This window comes from Oncorhynchus gorbuscha, linkage group LG20 (assembly GCF_021184085.1).
Source record: "Oncorhynchus gorbuscha isolate QuinsamMale2020 ecotype Even-year linkage group LG20, OgorEven_v1.0, whole genome shotgun sequence".
Lineage (NCBI taxonomy): Eukaryota > Metazoa > Chordata > Actinopteri > Salmoniformes > Salmonidae > Oncorhynchus > Oncorhynchus gorbuscha.
The window spans coordinates 17,544,663-17,565,796 of record NC_060192.1 but is presented as its reverse complement, the minus strand read 5'-3'; the positions used below and the strand labels follow the sequence as shown (position 1 = coordinate 17,565,796).

At 41.4% G+C, this 21,134-nt stretch overlaps 1 protein-coding gene across 2 annotated transcripts in view; it reads left to right on the top strand.

The window, feature by feature from the left end:
* LOC124007025 (astrotactin-2-like) overlaps positions 1-21,134 on the top strand; it is a 528,751-nt gene that overhangs the window by 296,968 nt on the left and 210,649 nt on the right. For both annotated transcript variants that reach the window (XM_046317271.1, XM_046317272.1), the window contains 2 exons: positions 14,476-14,642; positions 15,261-15,449. In XM_046317271.1, the coding sequence (XP_046173227.1) occupies positions 14,476-14,642; positions 15,261-15,449 (356 nt within the window). The remainder of the gene's footprint in view (positions 1-14,475; positions 14,643-15,260; positions 15,450-21,134) is intronic.

The following is a 21,134-nucleotide window of genomic DNA, read 5'->3' as shown; positions in this document are numbered from 1 at the left end:
TTTGTTCGATAAAGTTCCTCTTTATGTCCCAACAACTACATTTTGTTGGCGCGTTTTGTTCAGTAATCCACTGGCTTAAAGGCGGTCACGACATGCAGACGAAAACATCCAAATAGTACCGGTAAAGTTCATCAAAAACATGTCAAACGATGTTTATAATTAATCCTCAGGTTGTCTATTGTCTAAATAACTGCTAATATTTCAACCGGACAATAGCGTCTTCAATAGAAAGGAAAACAACAAACGGCGCGCAATCGGTCACGCGCGCAAACAAGCTCTGCTTCTTTCTACAGTCCACTGAAAGAAAGGTCTCATTCTTCCTCGTTTTTCAGAATACAAGCCTGAAACAATGTCTAAAGACTGTTGACATCTAGTGGAAGCCATAGGAACTGCAATCTAGATCCTAACCCAACAGATACTGTATAGGCATTCAATAGAAAAGTACCCACATCAAAAATATCCCACTTCCTGGATGGATTTTCCTCAGGTTGTCCCCTCCCACATCAGTTCTGTTATACTCACAGACATTATTCGAACAGTTTTGGAAACATTATAGTGTTTTCTATCCAATACTACCATGCATATGCACATCTTAGCTTCTGTGCCTGAGTAAACAGGCCATTTACATTGGGCACCTCATTTATCCAAAATTCAAAATACTGCCCCCTACCAAAGAGAGGTTATTAAACAAACTAAACCATATTCATACATGGTTTTATGACCTTAGAAATGACCAAAGTATCATATTTCGGTGAGTAAATCCAATAATTCCTTCAGCTACCAAAAAATGCATCTGCACGGATTGCCATCTTGCTGGTGCCCTCGTTTGAGCAGGGTGTTTCAGCAGGCTAAACTATCTAGCTGCATTTGCTAGCTAAGTATGTGAAACTCAAAGTAAAAATAAAAAAAATCTCAGAGTTATGTTGAGGTTACAGTAGACCTTCGTTGCAAAATAACATGATAGTATAACATGGCATTTTTTGTCATTGTACTACCATGGTACATTTTTTATACTTTTGATACTCCCATGTGTTGTTTTTTTTTCAATTGTATCACTCTTTTCCCAATTTCCCAATTTTCATCCAAACATTCAAAGTGGGATGTGTGCTACAATTCAACTCCACTAAGAAAGACATTGTCCTCAATGTCTGGTTATCCACTCAAAAGTGGGGCTAGCTTTTCATTTAATATTTTCCGTTGACATTGAATTATGGCTTTATATTTTATGGGATTAAACTATGGCATTTTCTTCAAAGAGCAAAGGCACTAGTTCATCCATCATAGGTAACAGAGGGGGGTATTATTTTGACATAACTTGTCTTATGCCATATGGTTTTCATGAATATGAAGACAGATTTAACATTTACCTCAGAGGTGACATTACAATCAGAGAAGAGGACAATTGGAATAAAAGTAAAGGAAAATAGTTTTGATTGACAACAAATAAAGCACATTGTGTGGGTGACGAAGCAAAGTGAGATGCAATAGGTATCTCTGCCTAGAATCAAGTTGTTTAAATACAGTAGGCATTTATTAACTTTGTATATTTATTTAACTTTTATCTGTCCAGGTTAATCTCGTTGAGATAAAATACATTTTTTTCAAGAGAGAACTGATCTTATTTTACTATGTTATGTTATTATAGATATAGGTCATTTTAGCAACCCATAATACAACATTCTAAGAATTCAGTGGGAGTCCTTGTCATCTCCAAATTACTTAGGTGATTGCTAAAACAATCATATTTGGGCTGTTTTTGTGAAAACTAATCCTTTTAAGTGTATACTCCCCCTCTTTGTCTAAGCTGTTATCACTGAAAGAGTGGATGAGAGGCAGATAGGTAAACCTCTTAAAAGGGCGAATTTGAAGGGGTCAGGGGGGGAAACCTATAGTAGGTGGCTTTGAAAGACACACAGACACACACACACACACACACACACACACACACACACACACACACACACACACACACACACACACACACACACACACACACACACACACACACACACACACACACACACACACACACACACACACACACACACACACACACACACACACACACACACACACACACACACACAAATAATAACAAAAACAGGGGAGGTGACAGAAGGGCAGGACAAAATGAGGTTGAGACCTGATGAGCCTGCTTCATTTAACAGAATTAATCAAGCTAGAACTCTCTGCCATTGTCTAAATGGCCTTACATTCTGCTACTATCTGATTCAAATACCCTGCAACGGGCCAAATTTGCGATCAAATTAGAATTATAATAAATATGATTGATCTTTCCCTGGTCCCTTTAGTTTCAAGTTTTAATGTCACGTGCACAAGAATGCCTTTCTTGAAAGCTCTAAACATAGCAATGCAGTGATCAATATCAATGTAGTACTAAACATTTGTATAAGTTAGAACAAATACATAAAAATAAGAAATAATAAAAACAAAAGAAAGTAAAAAGCTACACTATATATACAAAGGTATATGGACAACCCTTCAAATGAGTGGATTCAGCTATTTTAGCCACTCCCGTTGCTGACAGATGTGTAAAATTGAGCTCACAGCCATGCAATCTCCATATACAGACATTTGTAGTAGAATGGCCTTACTGAAGAGCTCAGTGACTTTCAACGTGGCATGAGTGTGTAGAGTCCTGTGAATGTTTATAAAGACTGTGCAAATATTAAAGGTTCAACTCAGATAGTCAGTGTAAGCATTTTGTTAGCTATTTAGCAGTATTATGGCTTGGGGGATAGAAGCTGTTCAGGAGCCTGTTGGTGTCAGACCTGATGCACCTGTACCACTTGCTGTGTGGAAGCAGAGAACAGTCTTAACAATTTTCTGGACTTCCTTTCACACCGCCTCATATAGAGGTACTGGATGGCAGAGAGCTTGGCTCCAGTGATATGCTGGGCTGTCCACACCACCTTCTGTAGCACCCACGATCGAGGGCAGTGCTATTGCAATACCAAGCAGTGATGCAGCCAATCAAAATGCTATCAATGGTGAAGCTGTATAACTTTTTGAGGATTTGATGGCCAATGCCAAACTTGTTCAACCTCCTGAGGGGGAAGATGTGTGCCGTGTGTACAATTTTAAGTCCTTAGTGATTTAGCTCCACTGCAGCCCCATCGATGTAGTCCATAATCAACTCCTTGGTCTTACTGACATCGAGGGTGAGGTTGTATTTATATATTTGCAATTAACATGCATGCCAAGCAGACGTTTATTTACTTCCAAGAAATTGTTTAAAAAACCCTCTGTTTCTTGGCATCCGGCTTTGGTTCCTTTAGTAGCCTTTGAGTGATTGAAGTGCTTTGTCTACAAAACATCATGTTTTTCAATAGCGCTCGGGTAACATAATATTATCTGATGACTGTCTGAGGAAATATGATGTTCTTTTCTCCAGTGGTCATGATAATTCAGTGTAACTAACGAAAACCAGAGCAGCTATGCATCATTAGCACCGTAATGTAGCGAGGCCTCAGGTCAACCAACCAACCTGCTCTTGTCATGCATAGGTGTAATAGGTGGCAGGGAAGTCAGGCGCAGGAGAGTCAAATGGAGTGTAAAATGGAGTCTTTTAATAAAGTCCACGGAGTGTGCTCCATAAGACTAAATGTACATAAACAAACAAACATGGGTACGAGGACCCGACGCGCACCTATACAACAATCACACTACACTGATAATAAAACAATCTCTGACAAAGACACGAGGGGAAACAGAGGGTTAAATACACAACAGGTAATGAATGGGATTGAAAACAGGTGTGTGGGAAGACAAGACAAAACCAATGGAAAATGAAAAAAAAGGATCAATGATGGCTAGAAGACCGGTGACGTCGAACGCCGAGCACCGCCCGAACAAGGAGAGGCAACGACTTCGGTAGAAGTCGTGACTGCTCTTTATTTATTGACATGTTTTCATTTCTCAAAGCACCAGCATGACATTGCAATAGCACTATTTCAGTTTTGACACTACTGACTACCCCACCAAGGCCCATGCGGTGTGGTATAGGACAGTAACAAACTGGTGTCAACCTGTCACTGCAGAGAGAGGTAATATAATTACCAATAACTAGCATGTTTAATTGCATCATTCTTTTTGTGTGATGACAAAACCCAATGGTTTGTCATGGTTTCAGTTTACTGTCAAAAGTGTGACTTTTGTGAATAGTGTATTAGTGTAGTCTATATTCTTCAGACATGAGGGAATCTAAACTGTCACCTTGCCAATTAAAATCAATTTGCCTGACTTTCAAGGAATGAACAGAATAAAAGCTTATCTGGTGTACAATATTTCCCTCCACTAAAAGGATAATTATCAAATAGTCATACAGTAATCTGAAATAGATGATTCCAGATGGTCTTGGGAATTTGATTATGAAGTTAAAGAGAAAAACAACTGTCACGTTCGTCGAAATGACAGGACCAAGGTGCAGCGTGGTGTGCTCCACATGCATTTAACGAAGACAACTACCGACAACTAGCAAAAGGAAAAAAGGCTGCCTAAGTATGATTCCCAATCAGAGACAACTATAGACAGCTGTCCCTGATTGAGAACCATACCCGGCCAAAACATAAAAAGAAACGACATAGAATGCCCACCCCAAATCACACCCTGACCTAACCAAATAGAGAAATAAAGTGGACTCTCTAAGGTCAGGGCGTGACAACAACACAATATTCAGGTGCAATAACCTGAGATGTAGCTTTGGCTTGATGAGGATCAATCTGGTTCCTATGTGAAATTCTAATTAATTTACTTAGAAAATTCAGATCGCATTCGAAATGTTGCTGAATGGCTGTTGTTCCACCTCGCCAATTTGTTGCTAGCTAGTTAAAATCAATTATTCAAGCAAGTTTGCTAAGTGATCCCATTGCCTCACTGTACTTAGTGTCTGGCACCTACTACCATACCCTGTTCAAAGGCACTAACATGTTTTTTTCTCATCCATTCACCCTCTGAATGGCACACGTCCACAATCCATGTTTCAATTGTCTCAAGGCTTAAAATTCCTTCTTTAACCGGTCTCCTCCTCTTCATCTACACTGATTTAAGTGGATTTAGCAACTTGTTTGCTCTAAATTAAAAGGTAGCATGTTGTTGTCAAGATGTTCCAGACTTTTAATCTGTCGTGTGTAGGAGTGTGATGATTTTGAGAACTGCAGCTTATTCTTCCAAAGTGAGTCGTAACCTTACCAATTCACACAAAACCTTGAGCATTGCCTTCTGTATTTCGCCTCATCCTGCTATATCGATTTAGATTAAATTGCTCTATAACAGAGACATCTTGGTCTTGCTCAATATTCCTGTCTTCATTTGCACATCAATGAGTTTGATAGAGATTAATGTTGAGTTTAAAAGGATGTGATGTTCATGTCTTTCTTAGATTAGAAAGAACATAAATTCTTGTTTATTACCAACAGAATAAAAATAAAATGTCGCCCCAATAAAGCTGATTGGTCCCCTTAAAGGATATCTAACCGTTTCAGCTAAAATTGTAAATATATTCTAAGCATGCCCTTTGAGGTGCTGTAAAGGTGGCAGTCTTATTGATGATAATAAATAACAAGGTTCAAAGGTTACGCTGGTCGTTTCAACTGCTGCTCACGCTGGAAGCTAATTATCCTCCCACTTTCTAGGAAATAGGCTGCTATTTGATTTCTGCTTTGTGTTGCCACAAAGACAAGGAGCCCGCAATCAATAGTGGAAAAAATTGAATAGTTATAAAATCCAGCAATAACTATATGTTTTACTGTAGCAAAGAAAAACCAATCACTCTCAAGGCCATTTGATTTCCTTGTAAGTACTTGCACATATTTATTGAATAAATTCATCATGCTCCATACCCCAGTAGGACACAACCATGTCAGATAGCTTCTTCCATTAAAGTACACAGTCTCAGTAGCCTGGTTGTGAAGCTCTGATTGCATACAGCGATTATGTTTAAAATTCAGATATCAGCAAAAATTCATATTTTATTTTGGGCTATGTCAGTGAAGACTGAGTCCAGCTGTGAATGAAGTAAAAATGAAGCAGGACTAATAAGATTGTGTTGTCCCAGACTAGCCCACATGGAGCCCCAGGGCATATGTGTGGACCAGCGGACAATCTTATTAAAAGTTTCCACTGACTGCTGCCTCTCTCTCTCCCCTCCACTGTCAGCATTCAAACGGACTTCTAACAAACTCCATAGCAAAGGGTTGATTTGCAAAGATGATAGACACCAGCATTGATGTGACTAAGGCTGCCCAACACAGCTCATTGAGATGCAAACACAACTTTATCAAAGGCCCGGAGAGCTGTGTTCAACCTCTGAAGTAAAAACTAAATAAGAGAAGGAAGAAAGAAAAAATAAAGAAACAGTAACACGGCCGTCTTTTTCAATTTCCTCTCATCCTGAGTCTGGACTTCAGGCCGTGAGTCTCCAGCTAGGAGGGTGTTAGTTACCCCACCACTTGTTTGTACTTCCAGGAAATGGAAATGCTCTATTAATTGGTATTCTGAATAAACACTGTTGGAGAAAGCTCCCTGCCTGTGCCTACGTGATTAATGCACATGTGCGACGGATAAAAACCTCCCCCTGCACCGCATGTCTCAGAGGGTCAGAGTTGTGGCAGTATTATTTTCTCTTTGATTCTTTTAGTTCTGCTTTGCAACACCCCATGTCAGAATGGAGCTAGACACACAATGGAGTTGTCCGCCACGCTGGTGCTTAAATTCCATTAAGTGACTCATTTCTTTACCCTGTCTGGAACTCCGGAGACCTATTTAAGGCATTATGGAAATAAATCCATGCAGAGGTTTTGAAGTCATCGTTCATGTTTTTCTTTCCCTTTATTGTTCCCTGTAAACGAGGGAAATGCAGGTTCTCATTTATATAGGACATTTACTGGAAGCATCTGCATGTAAGAGGAGTCAACTCGGTCTCTCTACATTAGGCCAAAACAAAACCACTTTACAAATACTGTATGTATGCAGCATCAATGCCCCCCCCCCCCCCCCCCCCACTCAATGCACAGATCATCCGAGACACGCATCGCTGTAACTGCATTGCCTTTAGTGCGTGTTTAGCTGATGTCACACATAAACACACAATAAAAATCACAGAGGCACGTAACTTAAGTGCTGTTCTGTCACAGTTTAAGACTGAGTTAAGGCAGACATCTCCCCTTCTGACAGACAGGTGTGAGTGCCTGCCTGGTGGTGGGAGCCAGTAGAGTGCCAGCCCTGACACAGTCAAAAGGCCAAGCTAACCTTTAAATCTGTGAAGCTCGCTCCAAGCAAGCACACATTGATCTGTGCTGAAGTGCACACACACACCTCCACCTACACACTCCTGATGTGCTCAATAGTCTCGCTGGGGAAGCCAGGAGAAGTTCATGTGGCTCTGTCAACTCTGTGGTTGTGTTGGCAGAAGTTCACCTGTTCCAGCTGAATTATTCTCCTGAGATAGTTCTACTCCATTCATTGTAGCTACAGATAAAGTATCCATCTTCTTATTAATGGGTGTAGTCAAGGAAAGAGCAGATGGCATCATTTTATCGGCATATCCCTCATCATTTCCCCTTTCCTTTTGGGATGTCTTCTGGAATATTGTTTGGGATGCAGTATGGTACTGATGCATCATTGATTTCAGACTCCATCTTAGACCTTAGATCTTTATTTGGCTGTCAAATTCTAATTATTTACATTTACATTTAAGTCATTTAGCAGACGCTCTTATCCAGAGCGACTTAATTATGTTTGGAAATGATACACAAGTCTTGGTTTGCTCTTTATATATTGCTAAGCACTTTTTCCATTTATATATCACACCATTACAATGTGGAGCACACTTTGGAAGTCAAGATTTAAATCATTAGTTCTGAGCAAGTAGCAAATCTGTGCTCTGTTGCCCTACTTAGTATTATATTGAAGAGACGTCTGGGGGAAAACATTGCACCTCCCCCTCAACATGAGCTGTGTATTTTTTCTCATCCCCCTATCACCACTTGTCCCTGTGGTCCAGCGTTCTGGAAATATGCACATCACCACTTTTCCTGTCCCACTGAACAGCTCAACTCACTACCATACATTTCAATAGTTAGAATTTCCTTCAAAGGCCTTTTCATAATTCGCTCCTCATTTCACTGTGGTTATGATGGTTAAACGGGGGGATCGACCGTGTCGTTTATAGTACCAGGGGGAACGCTTTTTAGGGGAGACAGTCTGCGTGAAGCGTTTACATTAGTCCTTTCTGCAATGTCACTGAGGCTGGAATTAAATGAAACCCCCACTGTCTGAAAATAGCATTGCTCCTGCTTTAAGAAAATGCACTTGTCACACCCTGACCATAGTTTGCTTTGTATGTTTCTATGTTTTGGTTGGTCAGGGTGTGAGCTGGGTGGGCATTCTATGTTACATGTCTAGTTTGTCTAGTTCTATGTTTGGCCTGATATGGTTCTCAATCAGAGGCAGGTGTTCGTCATTGTCTCTGATTGGGAACCATATTTAGGTAGCCTGTTTGGTGTTGAGTTTTGTGGGTGATTGTCCTTGTTGCTGTCTCTGTGTTACTTTGCACCAGTATTAGGCTGGTTTGGTTTTCGTGGTATGTTTATTGTTTTTGATCCGTGTTGACTTTGTTTCATTAAACATGGATCGCAAATAGCCATGCCGCATTTTGGTCTGACTCGACTTCACCTAAAGAGAACCGTTACAGCACTGGTGTTTGAAACTGAACGTTATAAAGCCACAGTTTTTGGTAACCTCCATACATTGATTGAATTCCAAACAAAGTCATGCTCCATGACAAACAGACTTTCATTCTGGGTGATGTCCTTAATATTAACTTCGGTCATGTTCTCTCCTGTCTGGAAGACGTACATATTGGTGTTCGCTGGGCTCGAAGGGCAGAGATAAGCCTTTAGGCCGACTTTTATTGAAGTTTTTCAAGTTGAAGTGTATTGCCTGAAAGTCGATCATTGTGATGTATGGTGGCCATAACTCCATAATAGGCCAAAAGGCCTATTATTTTTGCTTGGATTAGTAGCGGAGCCGTTCAAAACCAAATATTTTCAACTATTTTGAATCCAATAAGGTTACTGCATTGTCACAATTGAACTTTCTGTTATCGTTAATATCAGGCTTTTGAAAAAAGAAGTCCACACACGTAATACACCCTCCCTGTTCCTTGAAATAAGAGCAATACCACCACCGTCTATGTAAAAGCATTGACTATTCAGGCGTTGCGTGCAGTAAGAGGGACAATTGAATCAGGGCTTTTGTTTGATGTCATAATCACAGTATAATCTAGGAGTCAAGGCAGATCTGCCATCCACTGTTGGGCTGTGTTTTATGTCTTCACTGATAAGATCGTGTCAGGGTTAAAAAAGAGGAGCAATTCAATTTGGCTCAGTCACAGCCCGTCTGCACATTAAACCGGTGGGAAAAGTATTAAATCCAGAGACTATTCCTGACTGGCAGAGCTTTGCTGAGTTAGATATTAGGGCTGGGAATTGCCAGGGACTTCACGAAATGTTATTATCACATACTGTGGTGCTGATACGATATGTATTGCAATTCTCACAAATATATGTATTGCAATTGGATACTGTGATTTTGTGATTTGACATTAAACATATTGCTCTGTACAGTACACATTATGAGCACCTGCTCTTTCCTTTCCTTTGTTGGTTCACTATTGAAAATAAGATGTAGAACAAGTTAAAGTTTAGGGACTAGTTTAGATGGAGGGAGAATAACAATGTGTCTTATTGAATTGAGCTCTAGGCCACATTTTATCTCTTCTTGTCCTTTTGCTCTCGGTTCTGTGAGTTGTGTGTGAGGCATTGGTACTTGACCATTTGTTCTTTAAAATTTGAAGAGAAGTCATGGACAAATCCAATTAATATTTAATTTCAGAAAAAGGCTCAGTGTTTTTTTTTTAATTAAGAAACTTTACAGGTTGTTCCAAGGCTCTGGAACTTCCTCCCTCTATATTTCAGTCCCTCCTAAAGCCTCACCTTGGCCTACCACCAAGCCCCCCCACCCCCCACCCCCACCCCACCTCACACACACATCATCTGCTCGCTCACTCATAAAGTACAGTGACAGATCACACTCTTTTCCCTTCTTTAAGCCCATCCCCCTTCTCTTTTATTTCATGTCAACATTTCTTCCTGCTGTTATTCTGGCATGGACTTGTTTTAATCTCTGTTTTTGTTGTTTAGTTTCTTCATTTAAGCGACTTTGGGGTCATTGAAAATATACTAATGTATTACTAATATCAAACACAGCCGTGTCATTTCACTTTGAAGATTAAGCATAGGAGGAATTAAAATGGACAACGTAACAGCTGCAGGAGACTTCATATTTCTCTGAGGGGATCGTCAGTCCTCGGTGTTTTGGCACTCGTGGAATAAAGCTGTTCCATCACTCTAATTTCCGATCCATAGGAGAAATAACAAAGCTATGGGCATACATCTCTGTCAGCTCCAAATCGAATCAAGCTGTCAGATAGATACACATTTGGACATCTATCACCAGACGATATGATTTACCATGTATCGTTCTCAAAGTGTATTCTACCTGGTGTATGTGTTACTTAAAATGCCCTACTACATATGAATTACTTATCAACCCACTAGTTCTCTTCTGTATTTCCTCTTTATCCCCCATCATTGCTAATTCCCTGTTTTTCCATCCCAGCCCATTTCTCACCATATGGCGGTCTCTGGTGTATGATGACACATGGGGGTCAACGACTGCAATCGCCTCCTTGACTATTTCCTCATCCACTGAATAGATATGCCAAGCGCTAAGATTAATTACAAAAATTGAACATTTGAATGTGTATGTCAGCCGAGCCCCCAGTCATTAAGGAAAAGGATCTCAGTAAATTGCACAGAAACTGATTAAAACTTGGGGTGTTGAAAGGTGATTAGAACAAACTTATAACTAATAGCTTCCAGTCACATGAGGTGGTGAATTTAGCCTCTGAGGTGTGTGTATGTGTTTGTGTTCTCTAAGTCCCCATATTAGGCTATTGATAGATAAGAATATAACACTGTGCCTTCATTTATGGACCGGCCATTGGGCGTTTACTGTTGCCCTTTTGGAGTTCTGGGTAATTGTTTCACTGTGTTTTATTTGTTTTCTTAATCTGCCTCCCCGACACCATTTCCAACGCTGATCAATATCGCAGCCTAACAGGCTCGTAAAACAGCACTTCCAAGGCTCTACAGTGTAAGTGAGGGAGATCTCCCTATTCCCCATCTCTCCTTACCTCCCGCTCCCCCTCCATATCTTTCTACTCCGTCTGAGTACTTCATTTATTCTCCCATGGTCATTATAAATTCTGATCAGACCCATGTGGCCAATGATAACATCAAGAAGCCTGTATGATCTTTTGTGGAATCTATTATTGTACAGACGCCATTGTGACAAGTTCTAATGGTAAAGATCCAGATTGACACTGTAGATGACAGACACCCATGGGAGCAGTGGAGTATTGATTGGTTAAGCTGCAGTGGATTGTGTGTGTGTGTGATGTCATTCTACAGTATAGTCTCGTTATCACAGGAACACACCACAGCTACAGGGCTCATTTATCTACATTACAAGTCTATCACTACATACAATGTATCATGGCCGGTATGTATGAGTTATAACCACAATACTTACAACCGAAAAGGGTTCACCAGAAAGATCAAATCCACTTCCTGGGAAAATTAGTGGTTCAAAAATGTCTCACTCTCTGAAATTGAGTGACATATCAATACTTTATATTGAACGCCATATATAAACTACTCTATACTAAAATCAAATATAAAATGCCCATTTTTTTTACCAGAGCTGGTCAACCTATGCATCTATGGTACTTCCTCACATGTTTAGACCGTCGCCCACTTAGCAGCCATGAGATGTCGGTGAAAGGGCAATGTCACACTCTGTATGCTACCCCACAATCCCCTGGGGTGGCATGCCACTATGGCCTCTGGGACATCTGGCCATCCATCAGGATAGAAATGTTTGTCAGCTGGTATTATGTCTGACATCAACATCACTCTCCTGTTATGGCTGCCCGTCATCCACATGAGATAAACCCCAGATACGTCCCTAACAACAACAGCAGCCACTACGATCACAGAGCAGAGATGTCACTGGGTCGTTTAGATTTTCATCAAATAAGAGGGATTTGGGGGGTTTGCATGTGGTAATACATACATTGAGTGTGTTGTTGAAGATTTGAAAACGATTTGTATTTGTGATTGTGTGCAGTAGGTGTTGGATCAGATTGGTTTTGGATTACATGAAAGGATGGTGGTCCTGCCAACTTCACATAAGATAGCAGGCAAAACCTATTGTTGCATTGGTTTTTTGTTATGTAATGGCCACATCATGATTATAGTGTAGGCCTACACTATAAAGAGGTGCAATTGGCAGTGAATTAAAACTTGTCCGAAACGACTACTACATTTAGGATTAATTTACTTCTGAAAGCTTTTGAGCAGTTGGATTGTGGAGTCATTTTATCACTAAAACATCAGGGACTGTCTGGTACTACCACTGTCAGGTTATCACCACACTAACTCCCTAAACTGTACTCTGCTCCAGCAGAGCTTTCAGATCAGTCTACTAATCTAAAGTAAACACACACCATTAGGCCTCAAGTCATTATAAATAAGTCTCTTTTTTATCAGGCCACAAAAAAAAGATGTCTAAATACAACCGTTTGCTCACTTGAAAGGTTTTTGGAGGAGCTGTATGGACTTATACTGCGTAATTGCGCTGTAAATAATATGCCTTTTCCGAGTGAATCTCGGGTGAAATTTATGCATGTGGTTGAGACTAATTTGGATTTTGGGGAGTTCTGCTCTGACTGCTTTCCCTGATTTGCCAAACAACACTTCATCAGGAATGCAAACGAGTCGGCTTTCGGCAAAATTCGTCGTTTTGAATCCAAAATAGGTGATCTTCGTCATACGTGTAGATCCGATGAGAAAAGTTTGGTGGTGGGCCGGTGGGTGTTGGATCACTACTAGCTGTAAGCGTTCTGAGTGATGCGCTTTTGGCGCAATACTGGTTGTATCCAAGGCTCAGCCAATCGTTTACATTACAACAGAATGCAGAGCAGCAAGCGACGGAAGAAAGAAGAGACAACCAGTTACTAGTTCTCCGGAAAGGCAGCTTGGCAGTTACAGCAGCGCGTCCTCTGAACGATAACGAAAAGGTAAGGTTAGGTGAGAAGGCTGACCACGGAGACCGGGGTGAGAAGGTGATGAAGCGGACTTCATGAGCTGTAACCAAAAAACAACTGGCATTTGGAAAGTTTGAGGTGAGGGAGACAGTGTGGCGGAACAAGTATTAGCATTGTTAAAGTATCTTGCTAGATGTATCTTATTCTCCTTTAGCTAGCCAGAGAAATGTTGCGCAACATTAGCCAACTCATGTGATCAAATAATTGAGTTTATGGTGTGAAAATTAGCTGGCTAATAAAGTCAGACAGCCAATGTTACAACATCAGATGAGCTAACGTTAGTAACCTAATCAATTCACTATAGTATTAACTGGTATATCACTCCTTGCTGTTACCTCAAGTTATAACGCGCTAGTTGCTTACTGAACCCTGGCAATCTGTGTGAAATGTTAACTAGCTAACAAGCTAACCACTATCTGTTAACTAATGTTTTCCCTCTACAGTGACGCTATGTGGTTAATTTTCAGAATGAGAGAATTAGGTGAAAATGAGGCTTTGCTTGTTTAACACGTGGATTTAGGGATGAAAGTGTAGTTGGAACTGGGCCTGGCTGGATGCCACTATAGAGGTGAAAGGAACACCACACACACACACACACACTTTTCCTCTTTCTCACTGTTGCTGGCACATTGTAGAACAGATGTCCACAGGCAGAAAGTGTACAATGTAATAATGTGCAGTGCACTTGATCGATGTCTATAGTGGCCACTATAATAGAGCAAAAATAGAATGTCTGTTTGTTTCATTCTATTTCTACTTAAGATATTTATTCCCCAAGTGCAATATTTATATGTGTGTGGTCACAAGCTTTCTATTATAAAGGCTGTCGTGGCTCACTGCAATATTAGTGTATTGTTTTTTTCTCAAGACTTGAGTGCCATTTGCAGTAAAGTCAAGGCAACAGATAACATTGGATTGCTTTCTTTACATTTTTTAGCTGTGAGTTAGGTTCACATTAGCCACTTTTTATTTTACACACAAAGACTGATCGTGTAGATGTTTTAATTAGTTTAAACCAGCACTTCCCCTGGGGGGGGGGGGGTCACCTGTTTGCATATCTCCTTCATCAGATCCCCACTGACTCTAGAGGAGAACTCTGGGGGATGGAGTTCTTTGTTGTTAATTGGAGCAGACCATTGCTCTGTCTGTCTCCTGATCTGCATACATATGTTGACCCCTACTTATTCTCTCTGTTTGTCTGTTTCTCTCTCTTGCCCCTCCAGTGTCCCGACGGGCTGCGGCCAATGAAGGACGGCATGGGTTGCTATGACTACTCAAAGGGCACGGACTGCACGGATGGCTTCAACGGTGGCTGTGAGCAGCTGTGTCTCCAACAGCTGGTGCCCCTACCAGAGGACCCCACCTCCAGCAACGTCCTCATGTTCTGTGGGTGAGTCAGTCAGTGATCGGAATTGAACAGTAAAAGGGTAAAACAGAGCTAGAGCCTTTTACCTCCACAGATGGCCAAAACAACTGTTAGAAACAACTGTTGCACATCCACAGATCTCAACTGTGGGGTTGATCCTCATTTTCACCTCTGCGTTGGCAGAGTACAGTATAGAACGCGGATATGGCATTCTACTATAGGCTAATTCATGAGACTGTCTGTGTGTGTCTGTGCGTTTCATTAGCATTAGGTTTGCGCATCTCAGCCATTTCTGAAGTAGAAAATGCTGAATGTGCAACTCCAACGACAGTTTGTCTTTAATGCAGACAAGTCCGGGTTTAAATGTTTGCGCTGCTTACACAAGGGCTTTCATTTGAAATGTTAGACCGCTAAATCATACATTCTTCTGCAATCTATTATTTCTATGAGTTGGGTACACTTTCTCTAGTGTGTGTGTGTGTGTGTGTGTGTGTGTGTGTGTGTGTGTGTGTGTGTGTGTGTGTGTGTGTGTGTGTGTGTGTGTGTGTATGCGGGCATGTATTACCGTGTGTACAGTGCCTAAATGTATACACTATGTTTTTATGCATGTCTATTGCCACCTGAATTCCCCTCCCCACTCAGGTGTGTGCAGGAGTACAAGCTGGGGTCAGACGGACGATCATGTGTTCTCCAGAAAGAGAACTGTGAGGGGCCAAAGTGCCAGAGACAGGATGTCCGCTTCAATGACACCCTGTTTGGGGAGATGCTGCATGGATACAACAACAAAAGTCAGCAAGTAAACCTGGGACAGGTCTTCCAGATGACCTTCCGGTAAGTTCTCCCCCAGAGGAATATATGTCCTCCATATCACTGCTGTGTACCACGGGGGATGTAATCCAAGTCATATCACTGCTGTGCTGTACTTTATGGCATATGGCTCTGGCTATTGGGATGTACAGTAGTTAGGTAGCAGGAGCTTTCCCAAGAGGGTTATGCCAACTGTGCAGCCACTTGGTGAATGTGTTGGGACTATTTTTACCCGTATTTCTACCACTTGGTTTTTAGCTTGGGTTGCATGACAAAGACAAGGCTCAAACAGAAACAGACTGGTTTGTGTGGTAAAGTAACTCTACGGACCCTTTTTGTTCGTTTTTTATTCTCTTGTATGGTTAAAGTCAGACACATTTACAAAACCAATGCATCCAAGTTTGATTCTGGGACTTTTGTTCTCATCAGTCCCTGCTCACAAAAATAGTCTTAATGAGAACATGGCGGTTTGAATTCTCGGGACTATTCCAGAGAGAAATCTCAGAGGACGTGTCAACACCATGAAAAAGCAGTGTTTCCTTTTATCAGTGCTGGTGAGTGAGATATCTACACAGTGGAACGTCTTATGTCTATCAGCAGCTCTCACAGTGCAGCTGGCTGGGGAGGAATCCTCCAGTGCTGTGACAGACAACACTGTCAGCCCTCTCAAAGCTCCAGTGTCTGGCTGATAACAAAGACAAATGTTAGGCTGCAGGGGGACGCTGCCATAATCAAAGACAACGAGGCAGGAATTCATACACACACATTAGAGGTCGACCGATTATGATTTTCCAACGCCGATACTGATACCGATTATTGAAGGACCAAAAAAAGCCGATACCTATTAATCGGCCTATTTAAATTTTTATTTATTTATTAGTAATAATGACAATTATAACAATACTGAATGAACACTTTTAGTTTAACCAAAAATATAATACATCAATAAAATCAATTTAGCCTCAAATAAATAATGAAACATGTTCAATTTGGTTTAAATAATGCAAAAACAAAGTGTTGGAGAAGAAAGTAAAAATGCGCTATGTGCCATGTAAAAAAGCTAACGTTTAAGTTCCTTGCTCAGAACATGAGAACATATGAAAGCTAGTGGTTCCTTTTAACATGAGTCTTCAATATTCCCAGGTAAGAAGTTTTAGGTTGTAGTTATTATAGGAATTATAGAACTATTTCTCTCTATACGATTTGTATTTCATATACCTTTGACTATTGGATGTTCTTATAGGCACTTTAGTATTGCCAGTGTAACAGTATAGCTTCCCTCCCTGTCCTCGCCCCTACCTGGGCTCGAACCAGGAACACATCGACAACAGCTACCCTCGAAGCATCGTTACCCATCGCTCCACAAAAGCTACGAGGGGAACAACTATTTCAAGGTCTCAGAGCGAGTGACGTCACCTATTGAAACACTTACCGCGCCCCCCGCTAACTAGCTCGGGAGTTGATAGGCTTGAAGTCACAAACAGCTCAATGCTTGAAGCACAGTAAAACGTTTAGTATTTGGTCCCATATTCCTAGCAGTCAATGACCACATCAAGTTTGTGACTATACAAACTTGTTGGATGCATTTGCAGTTTGTTTTGGATAATGCTGTGCCCAATAGAAATGAATGGTAAATCATGTATTGTGTCCTTTTAGAGTCACTTTTATTGTAAATAAGAATGGAATATGTTTCTGAACACTTCTACATTAATGCTAACTTTCCCTGTTATTGGTAATGGTAAAAGGTTAGCATGTTTTGGGGCCTGATCTTTGTGCATCTGTAGCGGGGAGCCGTGAGAGTTTTTTGAGATAATCTTCAAAGAGGTAGGGTTTCAGACGTTTTCGGGAAGATGGGCAGGGACTCCGCTTTCCTGACTTTAGGGGGAAGTTTGTTCCACCTTTGGTGGCAGGGCCGAGAAGAGCTTTGACTGGGCTGAGCGGGAGCTGCTCTTACGTGGAGGTAGAACCAGAATTGACTTTGGTAGATTCATTTTCATCCAGTTAGAATGGGTGTACCAGCGAGCCACTGGGCGATGACAGGAGGCAAGTTATCTCCTTTAAGATGGCCGCCGGTGAGGATTGCTGTCGGTCATGCTTTGCTCTGTATATGCCATGTGATTACAAAAGCATGATCTGTTTGATGTGACAGAGTACAACAGCAGCACCAACCAGTGTGTCTTCATTTGGAAGGAAACATGTATTGCCCTAAGGGTGATATTCACTTAGAGTGCAGTGTTACTTCGCTGTTTGTCTAGACAATGTAATCATTAAGAAAAGGACCACCAGCTATCCAATTAAATACATTAAAGGTGTGATGTTTTATTCAAATGCTATATTATGTCAAGTGTCGCTGTCATTTGGTGACAGTTTGAACTGCAGATGAAGGAAAGTTGATATCAGACGGCAAGTTGAGAAAAGTAAGATTTTCAATTGATTTTTTCAATTGATTTTCAATACCTTTAGGGTATTATTGTTGTGTATTTATGGAGTGAAAGACAGACACCAAGGAAACTATAAATGTATCATCTCAAATCTGTCATTTCTTCAAAGTGGCTTTCGTCTCCGAGGCCGTTCCATCTTTTGTATCTAAAAACAAATACAAACCGCCTTAACATTCTAATTTTCTTTCTGGGGCTTGAAGTATTCACTCGTTTAACAGACATTTCTCTCCGAATGATGGTAATGCACTCATGTCCTTCAAATTCCCTTTATAAAATATTTTCTATATCGATTCAGACCCCACTGCCACTCCACCCATCCCCCTTAGCTTCCTCATCCTCACTCCCTTGCATCTGTAGTGCAGAGGGAAATGTGGGAGATAGAAGTGAATGTAATTATCTAGCCCGGGGCGATCACAGGTAGCGTGTTATATTAAATATTGCCTCTGATATATCAGGGTGGTTGGCATACATTGTGAATTGCTTACACTTTACCACACTCCTGAGTGCATGCATTTGCAATTGGGTTTGGATTTATAAATCGGCTTCCTGCAGATATGCCGTAATACTTGTTCAAAGCATATGCCCCGGCAATCAGTGTATACAGAATGTAACAGGAATGGTATGACTCAAAATGGTTAGATTATAAAATTACTCTTAAAACAATTCCCTGACCTGCAAATAAACGCTGATCTGAGCACATAAAACAGTTAGCTGTCAGATTTAATCGTAGTCACTGGACATAGAGATGAATTTGAGCTAGATAGCAGTCGCTGATATGCCCTAATATATGGAGCATGATTTGAACAATGTGCCTGGTGCCCTGAACCGCAGATAACCTCCTCCTGCAGTTTACCAATGGACTTAGGGGAGCTTCCTTCCACCTGTTTGTTGACACCTATCCACTTCCATCAGATATGAAAATGCTAAAGGGTCTAGGGAAAACACTGCTATGCAGCTAGGGGATGTGACTAGGAGATAGGAGACTAAGGGTTGTTTTCCAGACCAGGTAATTTTCTCCGTCATGGAAAAGTCCCAACAGAAGCTCAAGGCTGTAGGGTTCTTCCTAACATATGCTGCTTCATGAGAATGTGTTTCCATAGCCGAGCAGCCGCACACAAACCTAGGGTCACCAAGTGCAATGCCAAGCGTCTGCTAGAATGGTGTAAAGCGAGATCGTGTGGAAGTACTTGACTGGCCTGCACAGAGCCCTGACCTCAGCCCCATCGAACACCTTCGTGATGAATTGGAACACCGAATGAGAGCCAGGCCTAATCGCCCAACATCAGTGCTCAACCTCACTATTGCCCTTGTGGCTGAATGGATGCAAGACCCTGCAGCAATGCTCCCACATGTAGTGGAAATCCTCCCCAGAAAAGTGAAGGCTGTTATTGCAGCAAAGAGGGGGACCAACTCCATTTCAATGCCTATGATTTTGGAATAAGATGTTCAATGTTACGACCTGGCTCATAGTTCCCAACAAAGGGATTCCACCACAAACCTGAAACAAAAACAAAACAAAACAGAAACACCCCCCCCCTCCCGAAAAAAGCCTTATTGCATCAATTATTACCAAACCAAACAAACATCCACCTGTATCCCCTGACCCACCTCTGCCATCCAGGGGACAAGTCGTCGGCAAGGACATTTTCTTTGCCCTTAATTGGGCGAATTTCCAAATTGTACAGCTGCAAAAACAGCGCCCACCTCATAAGCCTCTGATTTGGGTTCTGCAAGGACCTCAGAAACATCAGGGGATTAGTATCTGTGTACACCACGAGAGGTGCCACCAGAACCAACATACACTTCAAAATGTTGGAGCCCAAAAATAAGCGCAAGCACTTCCTTCTCTACCACAGAATAATTGAGCTGGTATGAATTCAACTTCTTCGAGAAGTAACTCATCTGCCTGTAACAGAACTCCACCAAGGCCTACATTACTAGCATCTACATGGAGTATGAACAGGTCATTCAAACGAGGGGCAACGAGCACTGAGCAGAACACATGTCTTTACATTCTCAAATGCTGCTTGACATCTGTCCGACCAAATATACTTCATCTGAGCCTTAAGCGAGTCGGTCAGGGGTGCTACCACTGAGGAGACGTTCTTACAGCAGCGTAGATAATAACCAACCATACCGAGAAAGTGCATAAGCTCCTTAGTCATCGGTGGCGGACACTGCTCAACAACTTCAACTTTGGCACGCACTGGGCGAACCATATCTGGGAAAAGTGTTCAGTGACCGTTGCCTTATCAAACTCACATTTGGCCAGATTAACTGTCAAACGCATCCAAGCCAACCTATCAAACAGTGCGTGTATACATTGGACATGCTGAGACAAGGTGTCACTATGAATGACCATGTCATCCAAGTACACCACACATCCGTCCAAACCACAGACAGTTCATGAGGCGCTGAAATGTTGCAGGTGCAATACGAAAACCAAAAGGCATAACTGTATAAGAAGTTGTGATGAAAGCACACATTTCCCTTGCTCTAGGAGACAAGGGAACCTGCCAGTACCCTTTTAGAAGATCGACCTTGCTCACAATTTTTGCAGAACGCACTTGATCAACACAATCTTCCATACAAGGAAAAGGAAAGGAGTCAGGCTTTGTAATGTTGTTAACATTACGATAGTTTGTGTATGGCCTAAAAGATGCATCAGGCTTCTTGACTAACAGACAAGGTGAAGCCCAACAGGAAAAAGAATGTTCAGCAATATCGTTATCCAACATGTACTTGACTTCTGCATCTAAGTGCTTGCGCTTGTCAGGAGATACACGGTAGACGCGCTGCCTTATTGGCTGAGCATCTCCAACATCAACATAATGAGATGAGTACGAGAGGGTGTATCAGAAAACAGTGCAGGATAACTTTCAATAAATGTAATCAACTCAGTATGTTTACAGTCATCCAAATGCCTCAATAGAGCAGGCAAATTTCAATATAATGCAACGTATTATATAAAAGTAGTCTAGGGCAATTGAGAATGCAGATACAACTAACTCTAAGTGAACTATCATCTGACTTAACAGGAGTCGATGCTCTACTGTTCCCCAGCTGTCCTGGAACACAGCTAGAGAGCCACGCACTGCATGGCCAAAAACCAGATCATTTGGACTAAATCCTATACTCTCCTGGACAACTTCTCTAGCTGCTAACAGTAACCATTGCAAACCTTCCCAATCACAATCTAGCTCTGTACAGTATGCATGCAGGAGAGACTTCTGGGTTTGATAAAGCACTAACGCACCCCAAGAGGACT